The sequence below is a fragment of the Lepidochelys olivacea genome (assembly GCF_965140295.1).
Source record: "Lepidochelys olivacea isolate rLepOli2 genome assembly, chromosome: 9".
Taxonomy (NCBI): Eukaryota; Metazoa; Chordata; order Testudines; family Cheloniidae; genus Lepidochelys; species Lepidochelys olivacea.
In genome coordinates, this window is record NC_140419.1 from 80,714,797 (window position 1) to 80,739,520 (window position 24,724).

Sequence of the window (24,724 nt, forward strand, 5' to 3'; positions counted from 1 at the left end):
AATTCAATTCCCAGCTCTGCTGCTCCTCCTGCTAATTGATTTTGGGCATGTCACTGCTCTGTGCCTCGGTTTCCCCATCTATAAAAGGGAGATACTGGCACGGATCTCCATTGTAAAGCACTTTGAGATCTAAACATGAAAAGTACTATATAAGAGCTAGGCATGATCAATTATTAATTATTATTATTATTATATTATTATTAAATCAAATCCTTCCAAGATTCAATGTAATGAGTGCATCAATGTTTCCACCACTATACCCTGGGAGCAGGTGGTTTTCCTAGCTGTTCTAAGCCAGTCTGCTTGCCCCATATAGACTCAAAACTCACCCTCTTGCTGGGGCTTGACTTTATTAACAAACAAATGAAAAATAAGACCATTTGAAGTTCAAGCCAAGCCTTTTCCATAGGTGTGGCTGCTCTTAGAGATCCTAGCTCAGGGCTGTTCAGTCTATTCCCCAGGACATTTCTTCCTCAGACCCAGGATCCCTGTCAGGGCACTTCACCTCTGAAGCCTGGCTTTTTATTCCCTCCCGCTGGAGAGCCCCATTCTCCTCCCATTCATAGCTTCAGTTTATAACTTTCCTACAAACTGGACTCTGAATAGAAAACTGGCATAAAAGGGGCCTGATTTTCAAGCCTTTCTGTTCACTACACAAATCTCCCATTGAAGTCAGTGGGAGTTGCCGTGTGTTGAGAGTTTTCAAAATCAGTCCCAAGTTCTTTAACCTGACAACCATTATTTAGACCATTAAAATATCACTAACTGGTTAATTTCTAAGATTTGTGTTTGCTTTATGGTGCTATAGGAGTGTGTGACATTTCAATGTCAAATATAAAAATGGGATCCCTGCTCCAAAGGGCCAAGGGCAGTCTACATGTTGGAAAAACAGTGGCAAATAGAAGTGGGTGAACCACCCTTGGAAAAGAGCAATTTTCTGCAGAGAACAATTGAGAGGTAACAGCTGATTGGAGAAGACAGCAAACAAAATAGAGGGGAAATCATTCAGCCCATTTGTGCATGATGAAGATTAATCATTTTTGCCATTAAAAAAATTCATTGCTAAAACTATCTGGGGGTTTGCTCTTGCATTCCTTGCCCATCCCAAACTTCTACTGACTTCACTGGGATTTGAGAGTATACAAAGAATTCAGGATTAAGCTCCAAATTACTTCCTTTAAGAAAGAGGTTAACAAAAAGCTACAATGTGTGTGTGTGTGTGTGCGCGTGTGTGTGCAGGGGAGATTTGATATCAGCCTTGTGTGCTTCAGAAATTTTACGACTGACCTACTTTCTTTTGCTTCCTGGATCAGTGGAGCTCAGGCTGAATTTAGGAGGTGACAAGCTGGAGCTTTGGGGACTAGAGTTGCCATTTGTCAAACTTTTCATGGAATTCATAGATTCCAAAGCCTGAAGGGACCATTGTAATTATCTAGTTTGACCTCCTGTATGGCACAGGCCATAGAAGCTCCCCAAAATAATTCCTTGAGCATATCTCTTAGAAAAAACATCCAATCTTGATTTAAAAATGGTCAGCAATGGAGAATCCACTGCAACTCTTGGTAAATTGTTCCAAAGGTTAATTATTCTCACTATTCAAAATTCACGCCTCACTTGGGGTCCAGGTTTTGATAGATTGGTCCTTCATCACACACATTGACATCCCACATTTATTTTGGGTAGAAGGTAAAAAAATTCCAGCTGATGGTGGTCCAAATATTTTCAACTCCAATTACCAAGGGGCTCTAAGGGTCTATTCAGCATCAGAATAAGGTGGTGCTCGGCAGAAAAGGTGTGTGTCCAGGGAAATCAGCATATATTCATAGGCTCTTTGGAGACTCATCTACTGGCAGAGCTCATAGAAACACACAGGGGAATTAAACATACCACCCTCTTCCTGGTGAGGGACCACAAGAGGGCTGAGATAGATGCCACCATCCCTTCAATAAGGGTGAATCTGCCTTGCCATTCAAATAGCTTTGTTGGTGAAAGGAAGTGTAATTTAAACCTCCCTGTGCCCAATTTTCCAATATATTTCTTTGCTGTTGGCTGTTGCCCATTTATTTCAGAGCATGTGTGTTATTTGCACAGAGACATCAGGTGATAGTTCTTTTGTGGTTTAATTCCAGCTGAGCTGAGTGCCCAGGAGATTTGTAGCATTCCTCATCATGCCAGTTTATAAATGGCAATATTCCTCACAACTAGCACTGTTTGACACACATACATCTGGGACTCCATGAGAACGTAGATCAATCTCTTCAGAAGAGAACAGCAACAGCACAAATGATCACAGGTGACTGGAGCTACCCGTTATGATACTACAGATAGACAAAGGTTTCCAGATTGGATGGACATAATTTTCATATCAGGTTGCCTAAAAGTTAGACACTTAAATTCATAGTTAAGTATCAACATTAGTGGCTGGATTTTCAAAGCTCCCCGACAGAAATGTGGATGCTTATCACCTTTGAAAATTCGACCACTCATATCTAATTTTAGGCGACCAGATTTGAAATTTTATGTCTTAACCTCTTTGGGTACATCTACATTGAAAAAAACGAAACCAAACAAACCACAGCAGCGAGTCTCAGAGCCTGGATCAACTGACTCAGAATTGCAGGGCTTGCCCTATGGAGCTAAAAACAGCAATGCTGATGTTTGGGCTCAGGCTGGAGCCCTGGCTCCAAGATGCTTCCCCCCTTCCCCCCCCAGATTTCTGAGCCCAAGATCCAGCCTGAGTCCAAATTCTTATGTTGCTATTTTTAGCCCAGTAGCACAAGCCCCAGTCAGTTGACCAGGGCTTAGAGACATGTTGCTATGGGTCTTTCTTTGCAATGTAGACATACCCTCTGTGGCTCTGTTTCTTACCCATCTTTGCAAAGCTCTGTAAGGACTTCAGAAGAAAAGGGCAAAGTATAATTATTCAGTAATAGGACTCCATTTCTAAAAGCAATTCAATATCACAGTTAAATGAGTTACAGGATATATCTCTAGCATGTTCAGATACATTATTCATCAAAAGGTAGTTTGATTAGTGATTGGATCAGGGGACTGGACATCAGAAGTTTAAGGCTCTACTCCCAGTCCTGCTATTGACTCACAGCATGGACTTGGGTAAGTCCCTTAACTTCACTGTGCCTCCATCTCCTCATCTGTAAAATGAGTGGAGATGGGCCTGATGGCAAAGTTCAGATACAGGTCTGAACATCTCCAGCATTCAAGGGGATTTGGGTGTGAAGTTCAGTTTCATTGCTAAAAATGAAGAAAATACTTACACCATCACCTGCCTAATGGGATATTGTGAGACTCAATTAATTAATATTTGTGAAGATGCCAAGAAAATCATTTTAATTACTAATTATTATTAATGCAATAGAAACCAAGGGTAATCGTTATAACTCTTTCTCCCTCTTTCTATAAGTGAGCCTAACCACTCACACACCCCATAAAAACAAACAAAAACATGCAAACAAAATCCTCCAGGACAGATTTTCAAGATGCTCAGTAATACATCATACACGGAAACCAGTATTCTATGCAGGATGCATTGTGGACAACCTGCTTTTACTCAATTCTGTTTGGATGGGGAGTCAGTGATGAGAAGCAATTTTAATGCTGAGGCTTCATGCAGCAAAAGAGCAGAGGAAGACTGGGCTTGTCATTCAGGGAATGGCCCGGCAGCAAGGAGATCTTGATTCTGTTCTAACCTCTGCCTCTGGACTGCTATGGGACCTTGGGCAAATCCCTTCACCTCTCTGTGACTCAGTTTCGCTATGTTTAAACCAAGGTCTTTTGAATTTTCCTCCTCATTCTTTGGGTTTATCCTGCTAACACTACTCCTGTGAGTAGTCTCATTGATAGTACCCAGGCATGTGAAGTTATACTCATTAGTAGGTGTTTGCAGGATCAGGCCCTCTATTGCCTGTCTAGGCCCTGAACTTATAATGAGCTCTGCGTGGAGGGACACCCCCCCACCCACACCCACCAACCAATGGGAGCCCCATTAGAGCCAATGAGATTCCATGCTCACGTACAGGTCCACTAGTGCAGAGCTCATTGATCATAAATTCTTCAGGACAAAGGGTGAGATTTTCCAAAGAACCTAAGTCATTTATGTTTGGAAAATCTCGCCCCTTGTCTTCCTAACTGTCTACATAGCAGATAACACATTGTGGAAGCCAGACAAAAATAATTACCGGTTTCATACGGGACTGTGAGACTAATTCATCAATGTATGTACATCTCTTTGAGATCCTCAGATGCAAGGTGCCTGAGGATCACTCTAAATCTTAATTTTTAATAACAAAGGTTACATTTGTGCTTTATTTCTTCTTTTGTATCATTCATATTGTCAGCTGTATTGACTGAGGGCATGGCTACACTTGCGAGTTACAGCGCACTAAAGGAGCCCCGGGCGCACTAGCTCACTACCCGTCCACACTGGCAAGGCACGTAGAGCACTCTGACTCCACAGCTACAGCGCTGCTGGTATTCCACCTCGGCGAGTGGAATAACGTTTGCTGCACCCCCGCTGGAGCACCGCAGCACCAGTGTGAACGAGGTGTTGCATTATTGTTCTCTGATCAGCCTCCAGAAATGTCCAATAATCTCCTTAAGTCAAGTGGCCACTCTTGTCATTTTTTGGAATCGCTGCAGGAATGCGGAAATGCCCTTTGAAAGCTCCGTTTCTGACAGCCGGCTGCTTATCTGCTCCTAGACAAAGCAACCATTAGTGTGGAATGCTGTGTGTGAGAGAGGGAGAGGGGTCTGCTGCTGTCTGAACTTACAAGACAGCATGCTGACATGCTCTCAGCCCCCCCCACCCACTCTCTCTCCCCCACATACACACAACACACTCCCTGTCACACTCCCCCCCTGACCTCCATTTGAAAAGCACGTTGCAGCCACTTGCATGCTGGGATAGCTGCCCATAATGCACTGCTCCCAGTGCCACTGCAAGTGCCACAAATGTGGCCACACCAGTGCGCTTGAAGCTGTCAGTGTGGACAGACTGCAGCGCTTTCCCTACTGCGCTCTCTGAAGGCTGGTTTAACTCAAAGCGCTCTACATCTGCAAGTGTAACCATGCCCTGAGAGCGAAAACAAATCCCAAAGAAACCTCAGTGCTTCTGCATATCTTTGGACAACTGAGCATCAATTAAAATGTCAAACATGTCTCCCAAAATTATTGGAGCATTTTTTCTGTGTGATTTAATTTAGCTTTTCATCAAAATCATGACATTTTCCAACCGACTCTCAGGATTCACTTATACGTCACTGTATCGTTTCAGTTGAAAGAGCAACAACCCACAACCCTCAAGGGGAGGAACTCAGCTCCCTTCCACAACTAGCAACCTTTGACATAATTAGCTGTGACAAATTGATTTAAAGTGTGGCTGCAGGAAGCGGGGTAAGAAAGCTCTGCTCTGCCTTGTGGGCGTTGTAGTCTTTCCTCTTGCACATGCCTCGGCTGCAATAAGGAACTGGACTCTAACTCCCATAGTTCCCATTAGATTATACCGCACAGGCTCAGAGTCCATATGCCCGGAGTGGGTGGCTACATTGTGTCTATTGTATGGGTTGATTTTTGTTTTGTTTTGTTTTTTGGGGCTGGCATTTTGTACATCACGGGAGGTTTAAATTGGAGTGAAAAGCATGGCTGATGAGCAAGAAATCATGTGCAAACTGGAGAGCATCAAAGAGATCAGGTATGTTTTCTTTTGTGCAGCATCAGTAACACTAAGCTATTTTCCCTCTCCTTGAAGGAGTGAATGAGTTATACCGATTTGAAGACGCTACTGTTATGTTACAAAATAAAATAAAATTAAAAAAAAAACCCACCACAACAAAAACCCTGGGATGAAAGCTGGAGATAATTTTTTTAAGTAGGAAAAGAAGCATCTGCTGAGAGTGGGTGCCGTGAAAGATGCACTACAGGGCGGGGATTATCATGTTTTTCCAGGGAATTAGCCTTAAGTAATAAAAAGGGGGTGGAGGTGGCAGCTATGAATGGACAACTGGAGATCTGTTTTAAAGCAGTTGTGTTTTTTTTTTAATTATTATTTATTCAGGTAAACTGTTAGGATTTGTTTTTACCCATTCATTCCTAACATTCTTCTGGTTGGCTGCATCAAGAAAATGTTTGAAGGGAGGTGGGGGAGAAAATTACAGAACATAATGTATGTACGTGAGCCAAATAGGCATCCAGAGCACAGAAGCTGCTTTGAAATCAGGGAGGTGGGGTTGGGAAGTGCTTTTTTTTTTTTTTAAATATATTGATTTGGCTGGACTCACTTATAATATCCTTCAAAAGTGTCTGCTTAGCTAATATTTTGGGTGATATGCATTGCAACAGTGTTGTGGCTTGCAGAGGAATTTGGGAGGGGGTGTTCTTGTGGGGAGGGATTGAAAGGAAAGAAAGCTGCATCTTGGGAGATCTGTTTAGCCAGCTTACTTCTCTCTCACACCCCCATTTGGAGAAGGAGTTAGGGTTAGGGATGTTGTGTGAAGTCAGACTGGTGAATGTTCCCTGTTCCCTTCCTGTTGTTTATTGTGGTCCTCTCCTCTGAAGGAGTTATTGGGGACATAGGATGGAATGATGATGATGAAGCAGGGACACAATGGCACTAAGGATGCTATTGCTTTTTCTTAAAGAGGTTTACCAGCAAGGCAGGAAGCTGGGTCTCTCCACTCTTCAGTGCAATCCAGTATACCATTAATTTTTATATAGTGGCCTTCGTAAAGTGAATCACAGGACATGTTGCAGGAAGAGTCAATCATAAGCAACAATGCATGGCACCATGGCTTTAAATGCTCAGTTTGCGCCTTTTCATTTATGAACATGATGTTCTGGGTACTACCTGAGTTGCGTGCATTCAGCATGAATTTGTGCATTTAATAGCAAAGGCATGTAATAAGGAAAGTGCAATAATTTTGAAAGTAGCTGGGAGGAAGAACAAACAGCCTTGACTGGGATATATATGTAGGTATTTATACCATGCTCATCTGCATGGTGAGTTGTGTTTTATATTTTTGTATCAGGAAAACGTAAGAGGTTATCTATGGAGTGCAGGTGGGGAGGGGGAAATCAATAAAACAAAGAATAAAAAATGTCACTGTAACATGCTCAGTTTTAAACCTGTATTAATCGATTGAGAAAAGAAACTGAAATCAAACCACAGAATAAGCAACAATTCAATTACTATAGTTTTTATAGTCCTTACACCTTTAACAAAATCTCCTAGTTGGAATACTGAGTATGCAGAAGCAAATTATTCTTCCATGCAAGGGCCAAGTCCTTCCTCATGCAAAAACTGCTCCCATGAATAATGGTGGCAAGACCAGGCCCCAAATTATTTTTATATATAGTGTACCAAAATACGTATAATGAGAGACAGGACAGTGAATATGTTCCAGATTGATACTGAGGCTCTGAAACTTCTGTGCTCAACTGTCAGAATTGTCATCTTTTAAAACAGATCATCAGCCAGTTACAGTTCTGTTGAGACCTGATTGTTGTAAAATTGGATTTAAATATCCGATCCATTTTCTGCTTGGTTGTTACAATGCTTTGTATTTGGGAACTTCAAGTACATTCAGTTTTCTGATTCAAAGGTGAATTTAACTGTAATTATTTAATTTGACACACTTTGCTGTTGTAATTATTGGCCTTGTTGTAAATTATGGTGCCATGAAAGTGAAATGAAGATCTGTGAAATCTAAGAATCCTTCTACATCAGCGGGCTAAATCCTGATTACCAAATTGACCTAAATAGACAGTCACGTTTAACTAAATGGGACAGATCAGGTGAATAAGGCATGTTGGTTTTGGCCCAAAATAGGCCAGATAAGAAATCACAAGCTCTGGATATTTGTACTTTTATGCCCGTTTTATTTTAAAGTAAATAAACAAATTTCATGTGCTTAAAAGGCTCCGCCATACTCTAATTATTGTTTATATTAATTTCCTGTTCCACATGCAGAGTTAAAAGGGCCTTTATAAATAAAATCACTAGCTGAAAAAAGCAAAATTTGCCCTATTGTTTTCTCTCACTTGATGTCTCTTTTGGAGACCCTTTCCTATATTACGCCAAATGTTTATATTTTTTAAAGAGACTTTATTGAGGTTTCAGGGGATGTCAGAGCCTGATCCTGAAAACACTTCTGTACATGCTTAATTGGAAAGCACTGGGATTACTCCAGTCAGTAAATTTAAGTACGCATGTAAGGCCCCAATCCAGCAAAGATTTATGCATGTGCTTGACTTTATGCACTGAGTAGTCCCATTGCCATCAGTGGAACTACTCACAGTGGTCAAACTAAGCACATATGTAAATCTATGCAGGATTGGGCTCCAGCATTCCTCCTGGGGAGAGGATGAGTGAGAGAGAGAATGAACCGCCCATGATAGATGGTAGTCACTTCCTGAGGACACTCAGGCCTAGTCTACACTAAAAAGTTAGGTAGAAGGAAGCCGCCTTAAGTTGACCTGTTAATGTATGTGTCTACACTACCGGGTCCTTTACGCTGACCTAAGTCGCTTCTAATGTCAACTTCTGTAATCTGCTTCTGCAAGAGGCGAAGCGCTTAATTCGATTTTCATGGGTCGACTGTGAGGTAGTACAGATGCAGCGTTGTGTAATTCAACTTAATTGGCCTCCAGGTGGTGTCCCACAATGCTCAGCTGTGACTGCTCTGGAGATCATTCTCAACTTGACTGCACTGCAGCCAGATACACAGGAAACAGCCCCTCCCCTGCTAAAGCACTGGGAATTTTTGATTTCCCATTTCCTGTTTGATCAGCATTGGGAGCATGCCAGCTTGAGCACAGCTGATCGTGCAGACTGTACGCCCCAAACACGCTCCAGCCTGGTCTGCACAGGAGGTGGAGGATCTCATCGCTGTGTGGGGAAAAGAGTCTGTGCAGGCAGAGCTTCGATCCAGCAGAAGAAATGCTGACATCTATGCAAAGATTGCTCGTGGAATGGGGGAGAAGGGCTACACGAGGGACACCCAGCAGTGCCGTGTGAAAATAAAAACTTCGCTAAGTGTACCAGAAGGCAAGAGAGGCAAACAGTCGTTCTGGTGCTGGACCCCACACATGCCAGGTCTACAACAAGCTGCATGCGATTCTCGAGGGTGACCCTACCAGCACCCCCACAAGCAACGTGGACACCTCACAGGTGTGTGAGTCTAGGGACAACAAGGAGAATGATACACCCCCACACACACATTCCAGATCGCCAAACCACGCAGCAGCTAATGTGCCTTTACTGTGCTCGGCATGGGTTGGCAAGTAGTTTAAAGTGACTGATAGGGGACTGGGGCCCCACATGAGAGATTCCCCAATTTGGGAGTAAAAACGTTTCCCCCCACCTTGTTCAAAAGTGCAGTCACCCATGACCTGGGGGTAGCGGGGGGGGAGGGGGGGGCGAAGGGAGCCTACTCACCACGGCTGGAGCAGCAAAACAGCATAGTGAATGGTTACGGATTCTGATTATGTTATGGCTTGCACTTAGTGTAATAAGGGTTTGTTTTTTTATGAACGCGGCCTTGCTATGGAAACATTTTATTCATGTACAATGGCTCCTTTAGTTTTCCGCATGACTGACAGCCGGAAATGTGTCCTTCGGCGTGTCATGAACACCTGAAAGCAGACTTTCAGTGATTAGAAGGAGGAGAAAGAGAACGCAGGAGGACATATTCACCAAGATAATAAATGCCTCCGGGACAGCTGACACAGAGCTGAAAGCGTGGAGGATTTCAGTGTCCGAGAAGTTAGACATGGACATGGAGAGCAGGAAAGCTTCTAATGAGCAAGAGTGTGCGGCACAGGACGAGATGCTTCGGATTATGAGAGACCAAGCAGACATGTTGAGGTGTCTGGCTGAACTGCAGGAACAGAAGCAGGTGGGTAGAGTCCCTCTGCAGATCCTGGTGGACAGCCAGCCAGCATCTCCTGGCGTAGAATCACCCTCCCACAAGCGTTCCATGAGGCATGGGCCAAAAGTCCATTATCCCTTTCACTTAACTCAGGGGGAGGGTACAAGGAACAGAAGGCGTCCATTCACAGACCTTTGATGGTCTGGAATGGGGTGTTACGTTACACAGCTGAAAATGTTTCTCCCGTTCCAACTTTACAACCCCTTTTCCCCAAGGTTCCCTTTTTTTTCTGTTCTCCCTCTTTACTTATGTTTGTTAAATAAAGTAAATGGATTTGAGAAATAAATGTTCTTTATTGAGTAGAAGCAGAGGGCTTGGGTGGGGGGCAATGTTCACTCTAATTTTTGACAGGCCGTGTGCGCAAAAAATTTCTTCTGTGCACATTTTTGACAGGCTGTGTGCACAAAAAATTTCTTCTGTGCAAATTTTTGTGTGCGGGGTGTTTTGCCTTGTGCGTGGGGTTTAGGATCTGTATGCACATGCGCATAGCTTAGAGGGAACAGTGGTGGTGGGGTTGGCTTTACAGGGACAGTGATACAAGGCAGGTGAAGGTTTGGGAAAGCACAATGCAGACAAACCGCTCACATTACTGTGACACATTATTGAAACGGCTTTTCAAAGCCTCACAGATATGCAGCACCCCTTGCTGTGATCTTCTTATTGCCCTGGTGTCTGGCTGCTCAAAAATGGCTATCATGCGATCTGTCTCAACTGCCCACCCCTGCAGAAAATTTCCCCCCTTTTTTTCACAGATATTATGGAGCACACAGCAGGCAGCTATAACCATGGGGATGTTCTCTTCACTAAGATCCAACCTTGTTAGTAAACGTCTCCAGCGCCCTTTCAAATGACCAAAGGCACATTCAACCACCATTCTGCACTTGCTGAGTCTATAGTTGAACTGTTCCTTACTGCTGTCCAGACGTCTAGTATATGACTTCATGAGCCATGGGAGCAAGAGGTAGGCTGGGTCCCCAGGATAACTATAGGCATCTCAACGTTGTCACTGTTCATTTTGTGGTCTGGAAAGAAAGTCCCGGATTGCAGCTTTTTGAACAGATTCAAGTTCCTAAAGATGCACGCATCATGAACCTTTCCCGCCCTTCCTACATTGATGTTAGTGAAACACCCCCTGTGATCCACCAGCACTTGCAACACCATTGGAAAGTATCCCTTTCGGTTTATGTACTCTGTGGCAAGATGGTCTGGTGCCAAGATGGGGATATGCATGCCATCTATTGCCGCACCTTAATTAGGAAACCCCATCGCAGCAAAACAATCCAAGTGGTCTGCACATTTCCCAGACCACTACCCTTCATAGCAGAAGTCGATTAATGGCCCTGCACACTTGGAGCACAGCAGCTCCCATGGTTACCTACTCCAAATTGATTCCCCACTGACCGGTAACTGTCTGGTGTTGCAAGCTTCCAAATAGTGATTGCCGCTCGCTTCTCCACTGTCAGAGCAGCTCTCATTTTTGTGTTGTTGAACTGCAGGGCAGGGGAAAGCTCTTCACAAAGTTCTGGGAAGGTGGCCTTCCACATTCGAAAGTTCTGCAGCCACTGCTTGTCATCCCTACCTGGAAAACGATGCGGTCCCACCAATCGGTGCTTGTTTCATGGGACCAGAAATGGTGCTCAACAGAGTGCAGCTCCTCTCTGTCTGCCAGCAGCAACTGCGAATTGTTTTTTTCAATGACTTGCAGCAGGGCTTTCTGCAGGACATCGCTATGTTCCGTGCGGCAGACCCTACTTCGGCTTTGGAAATACTGCAGGAGAAGGTGCGAGGTATTTGAGATGCTCACAGTGAGAGTTCACAACTGAGCAGGCTACATGCTTCTGTGGTTATGGCGTATGCGTGGCGGTTTTAAGGCGCGAAAACCACTGGGTTGTTTGTTGTTGAGAACAGTGCATCATGGGATGCTGACGCAATGTTCCCATTCTCCCCTGCGACAATGTTTTGGTCCCATGAGGCATTGCACAAACTTCCCAAAACACACTGCGGCAAGTTGCACTTGGGGATAGCTACCCACGATGCACTGCTTTGTGCATCGATGCAGGCGCTGCTAGTGAAGACGCACTCCATCGAGACAATGAGCATGGTGTGGCCACGCACAATCAACTTAGTTAATTTGGGGGCTTGAGGTCGAATTAAATAAAGTCAGCTTGATTTTGTAGTGTAGACAAGCCCTCAGACAGTATGATGAGGAGGGCAGTATAGAAACTTAGAATAGAAAATAATAGAAATGAGAGCAGAATCAGCTATGTAGGCTAGGTCCCAAATTTAGGTTTTTGTTTTCAAAAATACATATTTTAAATGCCCTAATATTAATGGAAATGTCTTCATACTTTATGTGTACTTTGTTTTTTAATATTAAAAGTTAATTGTTTGGGTTGGAATAGTCCCCTGAAACTACAATGTTGTTGCATTCTGGCAGCACACTGGAACTAGAAGATGAAACTGACTAGTAACAGCAAAGAAATACCTTGCAATGCCAGCTACAAAAGTGCCATGCGAATGCCTGTTCTCACTTTCAGGTGACATTGTAAATAAGAAGCAGGCAGCAGTATCTCCTGTAAATGTAAACAAACTTGTTTGTTTTAGTGATTGGCTGAACAAGAGGTAGGACTGAGTGGACTTGTAGGCTCTAAAGTTTTACATTATTTTGTTTTTGAGTGCAGTTATGTAACAAAAAAAATCTACATTTGTAAGTTCCACTTTCACGATAAAGAGATTGCACTACAGTACTTGTATGAGGTGAATTGGAAAATACTATTTCTTTTGTTTATCATTTTTACAGTGCAAATATTTGTCATCAAAATAATATAAAGTGAGCCCTGTACACTTTGTGTTGTAATAGAAATCAATATATTTGAAAATGTAGAAAAACATCCAAAAATATTTAATACATTTCAACTGGTATTCTATTGTTTAATTGTGTGATTAATCACGATTAATTTTTTTTTGAGTTAACTGCGATTAATCAATAGCCCTACTTCTTTTGTGATGGCTACAAGAAATTGACCAAGTATAAGGGATAGTATAGTTAATATATTTACTTTTTAAAATTACATAATGTATATTGAAAAGTGCATATATTTCGATTGAATCCCTCTGTCCCACCCTTGCTTCCAAATGTACTGGTGCAAAGTTCTGTTCCTTTGCAAAGTCCCATTACGGTCAATGGCACTTCACATGGACTCAGAGTTCAGCACTAACGGATCTGGATGGAGGACTGAGGCATCAGACTGTAAACTCTTCTGGGCATTGACTGTCTTCTGTCTGAGTGAGAATGCCTAGCATATTTTGGATGCTCCTGGAAAGCACATAATTAATAATAGTGCACTGAAAAATTCACATTACTCACAATGCGTAAAGTTAAGCGCTTGTGTAAATCTCTGTAAGACTGGGCCCTAACACTGTAGAATAACAAATTTTAATACCAGTTGCTCTAATTCTCTTCAGCCTCCCACTCAAAAGTAATAAATCTTAATATAAAATAAATAAAAATACATTCATTTTCTAAAACTGTTAAGACATCATGTACATCCTGTCTCCTCAGTGGATGAAAGACTGCTCTCTAAACTCTTGTAAATTTGTGAGTTATAGAGTTGTATGATATGTTTTTCTTCTTAATTTTCATCAGATTGCCAGTTATGAATGTTTGCTTCATATAGAGAAAATGGCACTATTAATCCTGAAAGTAAAAAGTATGACAACTTTATATTATTGCTAAATAACTCCCCGGAGTTTACTGTGGTCATTTTAAAAATTCTTAAGTGACCATTAATTCTTCACAGAGGCTAATACACTTTGACTTGGGCCACTGGAACTGAAGTCCAGTCAGCAACTACTTTCTTGTTGAAATAAGCCCTGCCTCTGGTTCCAGAAATCAATGTATTCAGGTAGCTGTTTGTTTTGACAAAATGGTCTCTGGCTTGATTAGGAGATGACTTTTATCGATATAATGCTTTTATCGCTGACTGTTTTTTTCCAGCCATTTTTACTTTGATGGGCTGATTCTGATTCTTCAAAACTGGGACAGTTGGCTTCCTTTTTAAAAAAATGTTTGTCTCTATATAAAACATGTAATATTCTCTTTAATAACACATGGTATATACCACATAAAATATACATGTTTATAGCTTAGGGATGCCACTCGTCTGGATTTTACCCAGACAGTCCAGTTTTTGGCTTCTGTGTCTTGGTGCCATTTAGGGTTGCCAGGAGCCCGGTTTTTGACCGGAAGGTCTGGTCAAAAAGGGGACCTGGCAGTATCTGGTCAGATGTACTGATGGACATCAAAAGTCTGGTCTCTGCAGGGTGTGGGGAGGCATGGGTCATTAACCCACGCTAGCCCCTGTTCATCTGGGGCTGCCTCCTGCCTGCAGGCAGGCTCCTAGTCATGCTGCAGCAGCTCCCATTCCAGCTCTGGAGCACAGGGAGCCCAGCTCGTCGGGTGGGGTGTAAGGTGGAAACAATTCAGCGAGCAATGGGGGTGGGGGGAGAGAGGAGCAAGTGATGGGGGCAGGGGTAGAGCGGGGTCTTGGTGGAAGAGGCGGGGCAGGGCATGAGGCCTTAGCGGTCTGGTTACCAGCAATTAGAAAGGTGGCAACCCTACTGTAACTGTAAAATATTCATCTAGGTGAATATCTTTGTAAATGTCTCTGGGTGACCTCTGAGTCGATCCAATTCCATGTCTGGCTTTGTACTATGCACACCTCTGCTTCCAGCTTTTCTACTCCCCAGTGTAATGGTGCTGATCAGAAGCAACATTAATCCAAACTGGTTCAGGTTTATTTGACTAGAGGGAGATTTTTTATTTTTAAGGCTGTTTTTAAAATGTATCCTGTGATGAAGGACGTTGTTGTATTTTGTTCCAAGGGAGCATGTAAAATCTCATTCAGAATTTTTTAAAAAAAATCTCCTATTATTGATATTATCACTGTTGGACATTCCTGCTTTGGGCATGTTACACTCTAGAAAAATAACCTGTGGTGCTGTTTTTTGGATCTCCTGCAGTTATCTCAGTCCCACCCATAAAACTCGTGACAGGAGCCAGAATTTGTTACCCAAGGACTTGATCCTGGTCCATTTGAAGTTCTTTGGTCAGATTTTGATTGCTCAACAGAATGATCACAGTTCCTCTGGTTTTCATTTTCAGTCTGTTTGAAGCTATAGACTACTTTAAAAATGCACGAGGGGAGGGATCAGAAGTACCGGAGGCTTAGGTAGGTCTTGTATTTGTTCTTGGAATTGGACACAAGGGATGCAAGAGGAGGGCGAACAGAAGCAACTCCAAAGCCTTCACAATAGCAGAGCTGGTGGGCACAGTTCTGATGAAAGCAGGGGCTATATCTCTAAGATCATGTCTTTGGAAAGTGAAGATCGGAATATAATTGAATCATGGCCTGGCAAAGCTGGATTGGGAACTAGAACAGGTTTTTGACTGTCTGGGCAATTGTTTCAAAATGGAGATGGTCATGAAGCAGTGCTGATTCAACTAATGGTAAGCATAGCTTTGCTGTGTTGCTTAAACAGCCAGTCCTTCTCTCCTAGCTTTGGAGGGAAAGACATTGCTCCAGACTCCATAGCTTTTATGTGTAGAAATATGGGGTGGTACCATTTTAAAAAGAAGAAACAAAAACTGGAATGTAGAACAAAGGGAGCTGCAGTTACAAATAGCATTAAAGGGGCTGGAGGTCAGCAGGAAAATGGGAGGCTACCCTGTAGACGGCAGGTGGAATTTTAGATGCTTTGAAATGGCATCAGAACTTTTACTGTCTTGGAGCATCCTTTGTATAAAGCAAAAGTCTGCATTTTAGTGTCTCAGTCTACTGTCGAGATAGTTGGCTTTTGCATCCTATACTCCATTTCTCAGAAGCCCCTTTAAAGCCCAGCAGGAATAAACATTTCTCTAGAATTTCCTCTTTCGTGATTAAGGTTTAATCATGACTGATACAATGCTGAACACAATTGTCCTGGTCTACAGAAACTGCTAAATCTTGGTAAATTTCATGTAATCTAGCTCCATGGTCCAATACAATAAAAAGTTGTCGTGGAGACAAGACCAATGACAGAGCTGGGATTAGAACCCAGGAGTTCCCTGATTCCGGGATTCTGCACAGACCACCCCAGTCTTTCAAAGATATACTTTAGTTCTGACTTTATCAACAACTTTTGCCAGTCCCCTGCTATCAATGTGAACATCTTTGCTTGTGTGTGTGTATAGTGAGTCTTTAAGCAAACAGAATTTACATTAAAAAGAAAAGGAGGACTTGTGGCACCTTAGAGACTAACCAATTTATTAGAGCATAAGCTTTCGTGAGCTACAGCTCACTTCCTCATCTGAGGAAGTGAGCTGTAGCTCACGAAAGCTTATGCTCTAATAAATTGGTTAGTCTCTAAGGTGCCACAAGTCCTCCTTTTCTTTTTGCGAATACAGACTAACATGGCTGCTACTCTGAAACCAGAATTTACATTGACATTATGGCAGTTGTCCCTTTATATTTGTAATTTCCATCGGGTTGTAGGAATAAGACTTTGCAGATGGAAAAGATTAAGGCACGCCTGAAGGCAGAGTTTGAAGCCCTGGAATCGGAGGAGAGGCACCTGAAGGAATACAAGCAGGAGATGGATCTTCTGCTGCAGGAAAAGATGGCCCACGTGGAAGAGCTGCGGCTGATCCATGCTGACATAAATGTGGTATGTAGCAGTGGGATTGTGGGCAGGATATACTTTATATATAGTCCCATATGGATTGTCCTAAGGATATACAGTTGACAGATTAGAGATATGCAACCTGAGCTTTCCTGACAGCATGAAAGGATTATACAGATGGTATCAAATGAGTTAAATTTAGTCACTGTTAGTGCTTGTCTGTATCAGGCAAGATGATTTTCAATAATAGATACCGGATTTAGGTTAAAGGGAACGAACAACCGAGCCCATTGCTGCTGCAATGGTACCAGCAGTCATAGTAGCGTTATTCTGACTCTTCCTAGCAAATAACCCTCTTAGTGCTGCCTAATTTAACACCTAGAACCTCGGAGGCTTTGGCAGCTGTCTGGGATTTGGGTTGTTTTCTTTTTGGGAAGCAGGGATAGTGGGATGGTTTGTAATGTTTGCATAGTGCCTAGAATCAGAGGGCCTTGATTTCTCCCTGAGACAACTAAGCACTGCTGCAATACAAATAGTAAAACAAGCAGGAGCGTGAAGGATATTAATGCAAAATAGGGAGACTAATGATTAGAGGGGTACCCTGGAGAGTGCTGAGGATTTGTGAATTGCTGGGTTTGCAAAACCATTCTGAATTAGCAACTCTGTTCACCAGCAATTTTAAACCCACACTTTTTCCTTCTCTTAAGGGTGAGTAATTATTTTTAAAATGTTGAATTAAAGGGAAGCCTGGACTCTGTATTAGGGATGGAAAAAGCTCCCAAACTGTGGGTAGGCACAAGTGGGTACCTCGAATATGTGACACCACCTTCATTTGTCATTAGAATTTTCTCACCCCCTCCACTCCCTGCTTCTCTTTCATGCTGTCCTACTTGCACTTCATGTTTCCATCAGATTATCTTTCTTTTTGCTGCTTCTCTCACTCTCTTTCCCAAAAAGAAAAGGAGTACTTGTGGCACCTTACAGACTAACAAATTTATTTGAGCAGACTAACACGGCTGCTACTCTGAAACCTCTCTTTCCCAAGTGGAACATGAATTCAGCAACATCAGAGTTAAATTTTTAAATCTATGGGGTATTTGGAAAGGCTTGAAATAATGCAAATGAGTTGGCCCTAGCCCAGTGGAGATTTTTTTTTAAAGGTTATTTTTATAACCTTCCTTGAGAATCTTTCCGAAGTGCCCAACACAACAACATTGCCCGTCCTAATTGCTTCCAGACTGCTTTTTCCCTGCCCATATTCCACCCTCCCCTCCCCCCCAGAATGTTAACTCCTTATTTGGCCATTTCATTGTCTGCCTATTCTCTTCCAATCTGAATGTGAAAAGCTCCACTCTCTAAAGGGCAGCATCATCTTTGCACTCTGCCACCTCTGGCTGGTGAATCAGAGAGCTGTGAATGGAGCAATCTGCTAAGCAAATGTCTCCTCCTGTTTCAGATGGAGAACACCATCAAGCAGTCTGAGAATGACCTCAATAAGCTCTTGGAGTCCACTCGGCGCCTGCATGAAGAGTACAAGCCCTTGAAGGAGCACGTAGATGCCCTGCGGATGACTCTGGGCTTGCAGAGGCTGCCAGATCTGTGTGAGGAGGAAGAGAAACTCTCTCTTGAGTATGTCTCCAGATCAAACAATATTTGGCCTTGTATACAGTTATGATTCTGCTGGCATTTTGTCATTTTTGTTTCTGGGCCCAGCTGGAAGGTAGGAACTCAGAGGCAATCATGAAAAACAAAATTAATTGAAAGTGGAGGAAGCATGTATGTGCAACAAAAATTAACCAGCCATTTACAAGCCTCCAAAAGGGTTCTGTCTGAATATGGGGCAAAGATCGAAGTTACATTTAGATCAGCCAAAGCTGTAAACCCCAGCGCTGACCCGCAAATTAAAGGGTGTTTGGATCTAAGGTTTTCGTTCTACTCTATCTCTAATTTTACATTACTTTGTACTTTTTTCTAAGAATCCATTTCTTCCATTTGACTAGCAGGTATGGATATGATGCAAGGGAGGAGAGGAACCCAAAACTACTACATGAGTGTCTTTAGTGAGTCTTGGTCAGAATTCAAATTTGTGCTATAGCTGTTAAAAAAAACACAGAATCTAATCTGGTAAGCTGTGGCTGAATCCAGATGGTTGGATCTATGGAAGAAATGTAAAGGATATGCTCTTCTTTTTGAAAACCAAGGAGGACGTTAATGCTTCTCCCGAGAATGGCCCATCTAGCCTTGTATCCAGCAGAGACCAACCAACCCCTCATGCTTCAAGGGAAGGGGACAAATTCTCTGCTTTGGTTCATGCGATCTTATTGGGTGGGGACATGGAGATTTCTTCCTGATCCACTATGAATAACCTGATCCTCCTGTGGTCTTAAATATATAAAATCAACTCTTACCCCTGGAACATATTAAATGAATAACTATGCAGTTCATCCCTCGCTGCAGAATTGTGCTCCAAAATCTCAGTTTATATTAAAAACGAAGAACAAAAAACATTTCTTAGGGCTGGTTGTTGCAGATAAAACTTGGAAAACAAGAACCTGAAACATAGTATATCAACTTCGCTATAATTATGCCACTAACTAGTTACATGATCGAATCTGGCTCATTAACTTTAAAAAAAACCTAGATATTGAGAGTGGATGGAATTCATTATTTAACAAGTCTTCTCCATCTATATTAGGATGATCCTTAATTATTGATCGTCAGTGGGCTTGTGTTTTTGGCCACATGTAGTATTTTAACAATTGTCATTATCCCATTTTAAAAAAATTGATCCAAATGAGTCCTTGGTGCAAGTCATTTGATTCTAGAGGAAGAAAACCAAAAAATTTTGGCCCATTATATTTTAGCACGGAAGAGTCATTACAAATCAATGCTTGTTAAATCAATAAATGACAGGCCAGCAGTTGATTATAATTTTGGTTTGTTTTTGTATAGTTACTTTGAAAAGCAAAAAGCTGAATGGCAGACAGAACCACAAGAACCGCCCATTCCAGAATCTCTGGCTGCAGCTGCAGCTGCTGCCCAACAGCTACAAGTGGCTAGGAAACAGGACACCAGACAGACAGCAACTTTCAGACAACAGCCACCTCCAATGAAGGTGAGGCGTTGTCTCTTGGGTGTCAAATGCACAGGCTTGTCTCTTGGGTGATTGGAACATATTGTGTTCACAAAGGAATTAGCACTGAAAATAATGATGTGTCCAATTCTTATTTTGCCTGCTTTAGGGTAAACCAAGGGCAATTCCACTGAAGTTAATAGAGCTGCGCCAGTTCAGTTAGAGTTCAGAATCAGGCTCTGTATCTTGTATGACTCCCCCTGCAGGGACTCTTCAGTCATAGGGCAGATACTGCCAGTTTCTACTCGCTGTGCTTCCTGAGCTTGAGAAACATTATTGTTACAAGGTGAAAATATCAGGTACTAATGGGTTCTTCAACCCAGCAGAGAAAGGCATGACAAGAACTAGCGGCCGGAAGTTAAAGCCAATTTCCAATTAGACATATGTCACACATTTTTAACAAAGAAGATGATCAACCATTAGAAGAAACTACTAAATCTATGTCTACACTACAGCTTATGTCAGCATAACTTATGTCACTCAGGTGTGAATAAACCACTCTCCTGAGCAACGTAAGTGACACTGGCATTAAGCGCTTGTGTACACAGCGCTATATCGGCGGGAGAGCTTCTCCCGCAACATAGCTTCTGCCATCGCGGAGGTGGTTTTATTATGCCAACGGCAGAGCTCTCTCCTGTCAGCATAGAGTGTCTTCACATGCTGCAGCGGTGCAGCTGCATTGGTACAGCTATGCTGCTGCAGCCCTGTATGTGTAGACATGTGCTAAGGAATGTAATGGAGTCTCCATCTCTTGATGTCTTCAGATTAAATCTAGTTGCCCTTCCGAGGGTATGCCTGCTGGATGTGGAGGTGTAACTTCCCGCCTGGAGAGGCGTATCTGTGCTAGCTTTGACCGAGCTAGCATGCTTAAAACTAGACTTGAAGTTGCAGTTACATGGGTGCTGGGATGGGCTAGCCACTCCAAGGATCCTTCGTATGTATTTTGGGTGGCCAGCCTGCCCCCCGCCCATGTAGCCATGACTACATTGCTTCTTTTTAAGGCACTAGCTCATTCAGAGCTAGGACGGGCATGTCTTTCTGAGCTGGAAGTTACATCTCCAGCTCCACGGCAAACATATACTGAAAGATATGGTTTAGTCAAGCACAAGTTATTGGGCTCAATACAAGGATAAGTGGGTAGAATTCTATGTTGTATACAGGGGGTCAAACTAGATGATCTAGATAGAGGTGCCTTCTGACTTAAAATCTGTGGAATCACAGCTGGCCTTCTAAACAATTTTTCTGATAGTCAGGCATTGTCAGTACAAAAATCTTGAAAATGTGAGGGGAAGCTCAAAAAAATTTGAATTTAATATCTAAATAAATGATAAACGGGGGGTGCACTGGCAGTTTTATTCATTTGAAAATTTAATTCAATAAATCCTTTAGTTTTCAACTGACCTGAAGTTGCTGTAGGATCTAGGAACCTTGCCGCAGAATTTAGTTCCAGTTCGCCACTGAGGATGCAGGGGCTTATATATTTTTCCTGTACAGTATATTAACTTATTAGAGCAGGTAACATGTTCAATAAGCAGTGTGTCTCAACAGAACTTCATGGGTTTATTACCTCACAGAGAAATAGGTTGCTAACAGGGTCCTGGTCCATGACTGGGACTCCTAGGCACTATTTCCATACAAATAAATTAATAAGATGTAACATTGCATTGCAGGCCTGTTTATCATGTCACCAGCAAATTCATCGGAACGCACCGATATGTCCACTCTGCAAAGCAAAAAGCCGGTCTCGGAATCCCAAAAAACCCAAGAGGAAACAGGATGAGTGAAACACAGAAAATCCATAGAGAAAACATGTGACCCATCCTAATCCCTTTCCAGTAGAACTGTAAACGTGGCCAGTTTATTGAAGTGCAGACTTAAGTATGACTTACCCATTGTTTTCTAGTTAATGTGACGTAAGCACAATGTTTCTGTTCCGTCTTAATTTCCATCCAGTCCTCACATTTTGGTTTTAGGAGAAGTGTTGATGGTGCTACACTTTAACATTTTAGTCATTCCATCTTTCTGACTCCTAAGCCAAGTGGAACTTCTAATGCAAGTAGTCTGAATGCCGATGACCACTTTGTATGATCCCTCCTGTGAAGATATATTTGAGGATACATGTTTCATAGTTAAATATGTTAGACCTAAGGTACCTGTACTGTACTTGCCAAAATGTCTCTGTGTTTTTCTATCTCTACACTGTTTGCCATACAGTATCTTTTGCTAAAAAGCAGGCACTGTCTATAAAACCAGAATATTCTTAATGATCAAGTGTTACTACAGCAAGTTGGGGTTGTTGTATTTTGGGGTTTTTTTGAGAGAAAGAGAGATGTTGCTAAAAGATTACTCTAATTTTCTCCTAACAGAAACCCACTTGAGGCACAGAAGTAGCTGAATATCCATTTGCTATGTTAAAGACCCATGCCTTGTCCTAACCAGCAAGATTACATGGGCTAGATATAGAGTAAAACTCAGCGTATCCAAGGATTTGGGGGTATATCTGAAATGACCAGGAAAAATAGGGATATGGGCGCATGGGAGATCAACATATAGTTCAGTTTTATGGGGTTTGATTGTATGGTTCCTACAGAAATGGATTAAAATTTGGGAAGGGGATCAAGCCGTTGTATCCATATTAATATTAAATAATGTCTAGCATCTTAATTAGGCCATTTTCAGCAATCGTAAGACTGACTTCAATTCAATTAAGAACTAATTAAGGCCTTATTATTCTTTTCAATAACACTTGAGATTACAGAAGGAGGGAGCCCCTTCCCTAGGTTTTTATCCTCCCCTCTCCCTTGCCCCAATCCTTCATCCATACTTGTGCTGGAGTGGTTGTATTAAGGCAGAGGTTCCCAAACTGTGGGACATCCCCCCCAGGGGGGCATGGAGAAACTTTCAGGTTTGGGGGGGCCCAGGCCAACCCCCATGGAGAGCGGAGAGGGAGGGATATCCAGCCCCGCTCTGCCCCCAGCTCCGCTCCAGCCCCAGCCTGGGCCCCTGGCTCCTGATCCTGAACACAGCTCCACTCCTGGCCCTGACCCATCTCCCGACCACAGCTCCTTGGGGTGGGGTGGGGTGGAGAATAGATTCCATTACTGGTAAGGGGAGGCGTGACAAAAAAGGTTAGGGGACCACTGTATTAAAGATTTTTGTTTGGTAGTTAAAAAAACACAGAATAAGCCACACCCTGGCCTCTGGTGAGGAGACTGTACCTGCTGCTGGGGACCATACAAGCCCACTTAAAAAGCTTTTGCTGGCCAAAGCACATGAATTGCGCTAAGTCCCCCCTTGCTTCCCACACAGTGACAGTGTGGTTGTATTAATTTAGATGGTGCCAAAGGTGTTAACATAACCCAGTCTCTGTCCAGAGTTTGCTATACAGAGACATCAGCCTGCTTAGTTCCATAGCAAACACACCATTAAAAATCCTATTAACCTTTTATTAAAGATACAGAAAAGAAGGAAAAACAGTTAAAGCATTTGAAATGTGCAGTATTAAATAAGGCTTTAATTTTATACTTGTTTCCTTGTTCCCTTTAGCTGGAAAGAGTTTTAGAAGGAAAAACTCCTTGTTGGACAGTTTCCTCAAAGATGGTAATTAACTGTCTGATTGGGGAAAAGAGAAGAAGTTAGTTGATCTGGGCTGTAGCTGTTGTTGTTCCTGTTAAAGTCCGATCCCATTTCGTCCCAGGTGGTGTTTGGGAGTCAGCTGGAGCCAGTAGGGTGGTGATGTCACCTGGGTCCCTCTCTCTGGCCCGATCTGGTGAGGACATCTCTCAGGATTAGGAAGGCAAAGGCTCGGGGTCCCAGGAAATGGTGGGAGTGGCAACCAGGATGGTGAAGCTTGCTTCAGTCATCTCTGTCTGTTCTTCTGTAGTTTCCCCACAAAGTCTCTTTCTTTAATGACCCACAAAGGCAGAGGCGGGCAAACTATGGCCCGCGGGTCACATCCGGCCCGTGGGACCGTCCTGCCCGGCGCTTGAGCTCCTGGCCGGGGAGGCTAGTCCCCGGCTCCTCTCCTGCTGTCCCCCCTCCCCCGCAGCCTCAACTCGCTGCGAGGGGAGCACGGCTTGCACCCACTCGCCTCCCAGGCTTTCCAATAAGCCAGTCCTGTCGCTCTGAATGGCATGGTAAGATGGCAAGGAGCGGGGGGGTTGGATAAGGGGCAGGAAGTCCCGGGGGGCAGTCAGGGGACAAGGGGAGGTTGGATGGGGCGGAGGTTTGGGGGGGCCATCAGGGGACGGGGAACAGGGGTTGTTGGATAGGCATGGGAGTCCCAGGGGGCCTGTCAGGGGGCGGGGTTGTGGATAGGGGTCGGGGCAGTCCGGGGACAGGGAGCGGTGTGGGGTTGGATGGGGGTGTGGTCCCGAGGGGCGGTTAGGGGTGGGGTGTCCCGGGAGGGGGCGGTCAAGGGACAAGGAGCGGAGCGGGGGTTGGATGGGTTGCGGGTTCTGAGGGGAGCAGGAAGTGGGAGGGTTTGGGGAGGCACAGCCTTCCCTACCCGGCTGTCCATACAGTTTTGCAACCCTAATGTGACCCTCGGGCCAAAAAGTTTGCCCACCCCTGCACAAAGGGAATGGTCGGTGAAATAGCTCTTCCCCTCTCTCATTTGTCCACTAGTTAGGCCTGGTTTCTAACACGCCAGTTTTAGTTAATTAATTTTGAGACCCACATTTTCTTGTTCACTTCTCAACACCATCCTAGAGTTTTATCAATACACCTTTGAGTTTGGACTAATTCAGTTTTTCTGTCTGGTTTTCTTGCACCTGTTTATACCATTCTGTATTAAAAATAACTTGACCTACTTTTCATGATTAATTCCCAACAGGCAAAAAGTTATAGGCCCAGTTGTCCCAACGGGATTTTATTGAAGTGAGCCACTTACTGCAAGCTTAGTTCATCTTGTAGTGGTGTACTAGTTTCATAACCATGTAAACATCTATCAGCAATGAGAGCTCTCAGGACCTTCTGCTCCTGAAAATAC

General features: G+C 43.2%; 1 protein-coding gene across 1 annotated transcript; it reads left to right on the forward strand.

The window, feature by feature from the left end:
- The first annotated feature begins 5,512 nt into the window (after window positions 1-5,512).
- On the forward strand, window positions 5,513-21,998 carry ZC4H2 (zinc finger C4H2-type containing). The gene is made up of 5 exons (XM_084639060.1): window positions 5,513-5,707; window positions 16,475-16,646; window positions 18,058-18,230; window positions 19,554-19,716; window positions 21,405-21,998. The coding sequence occupies exons 1-5, from the start codon at window positions 5,655-5,657 to the stop codon at window positions 21,516-21,518; spliced, it is 675 nt and encodes a 224-aa protein (XP_084495186.1). The 5' UTR covers window positions 5,513-5,654; the 3' UTR covers window positions 21,519-21,998.
- Window positions 21,999-24,724: the final 2,726 nt, after the last annotated feature.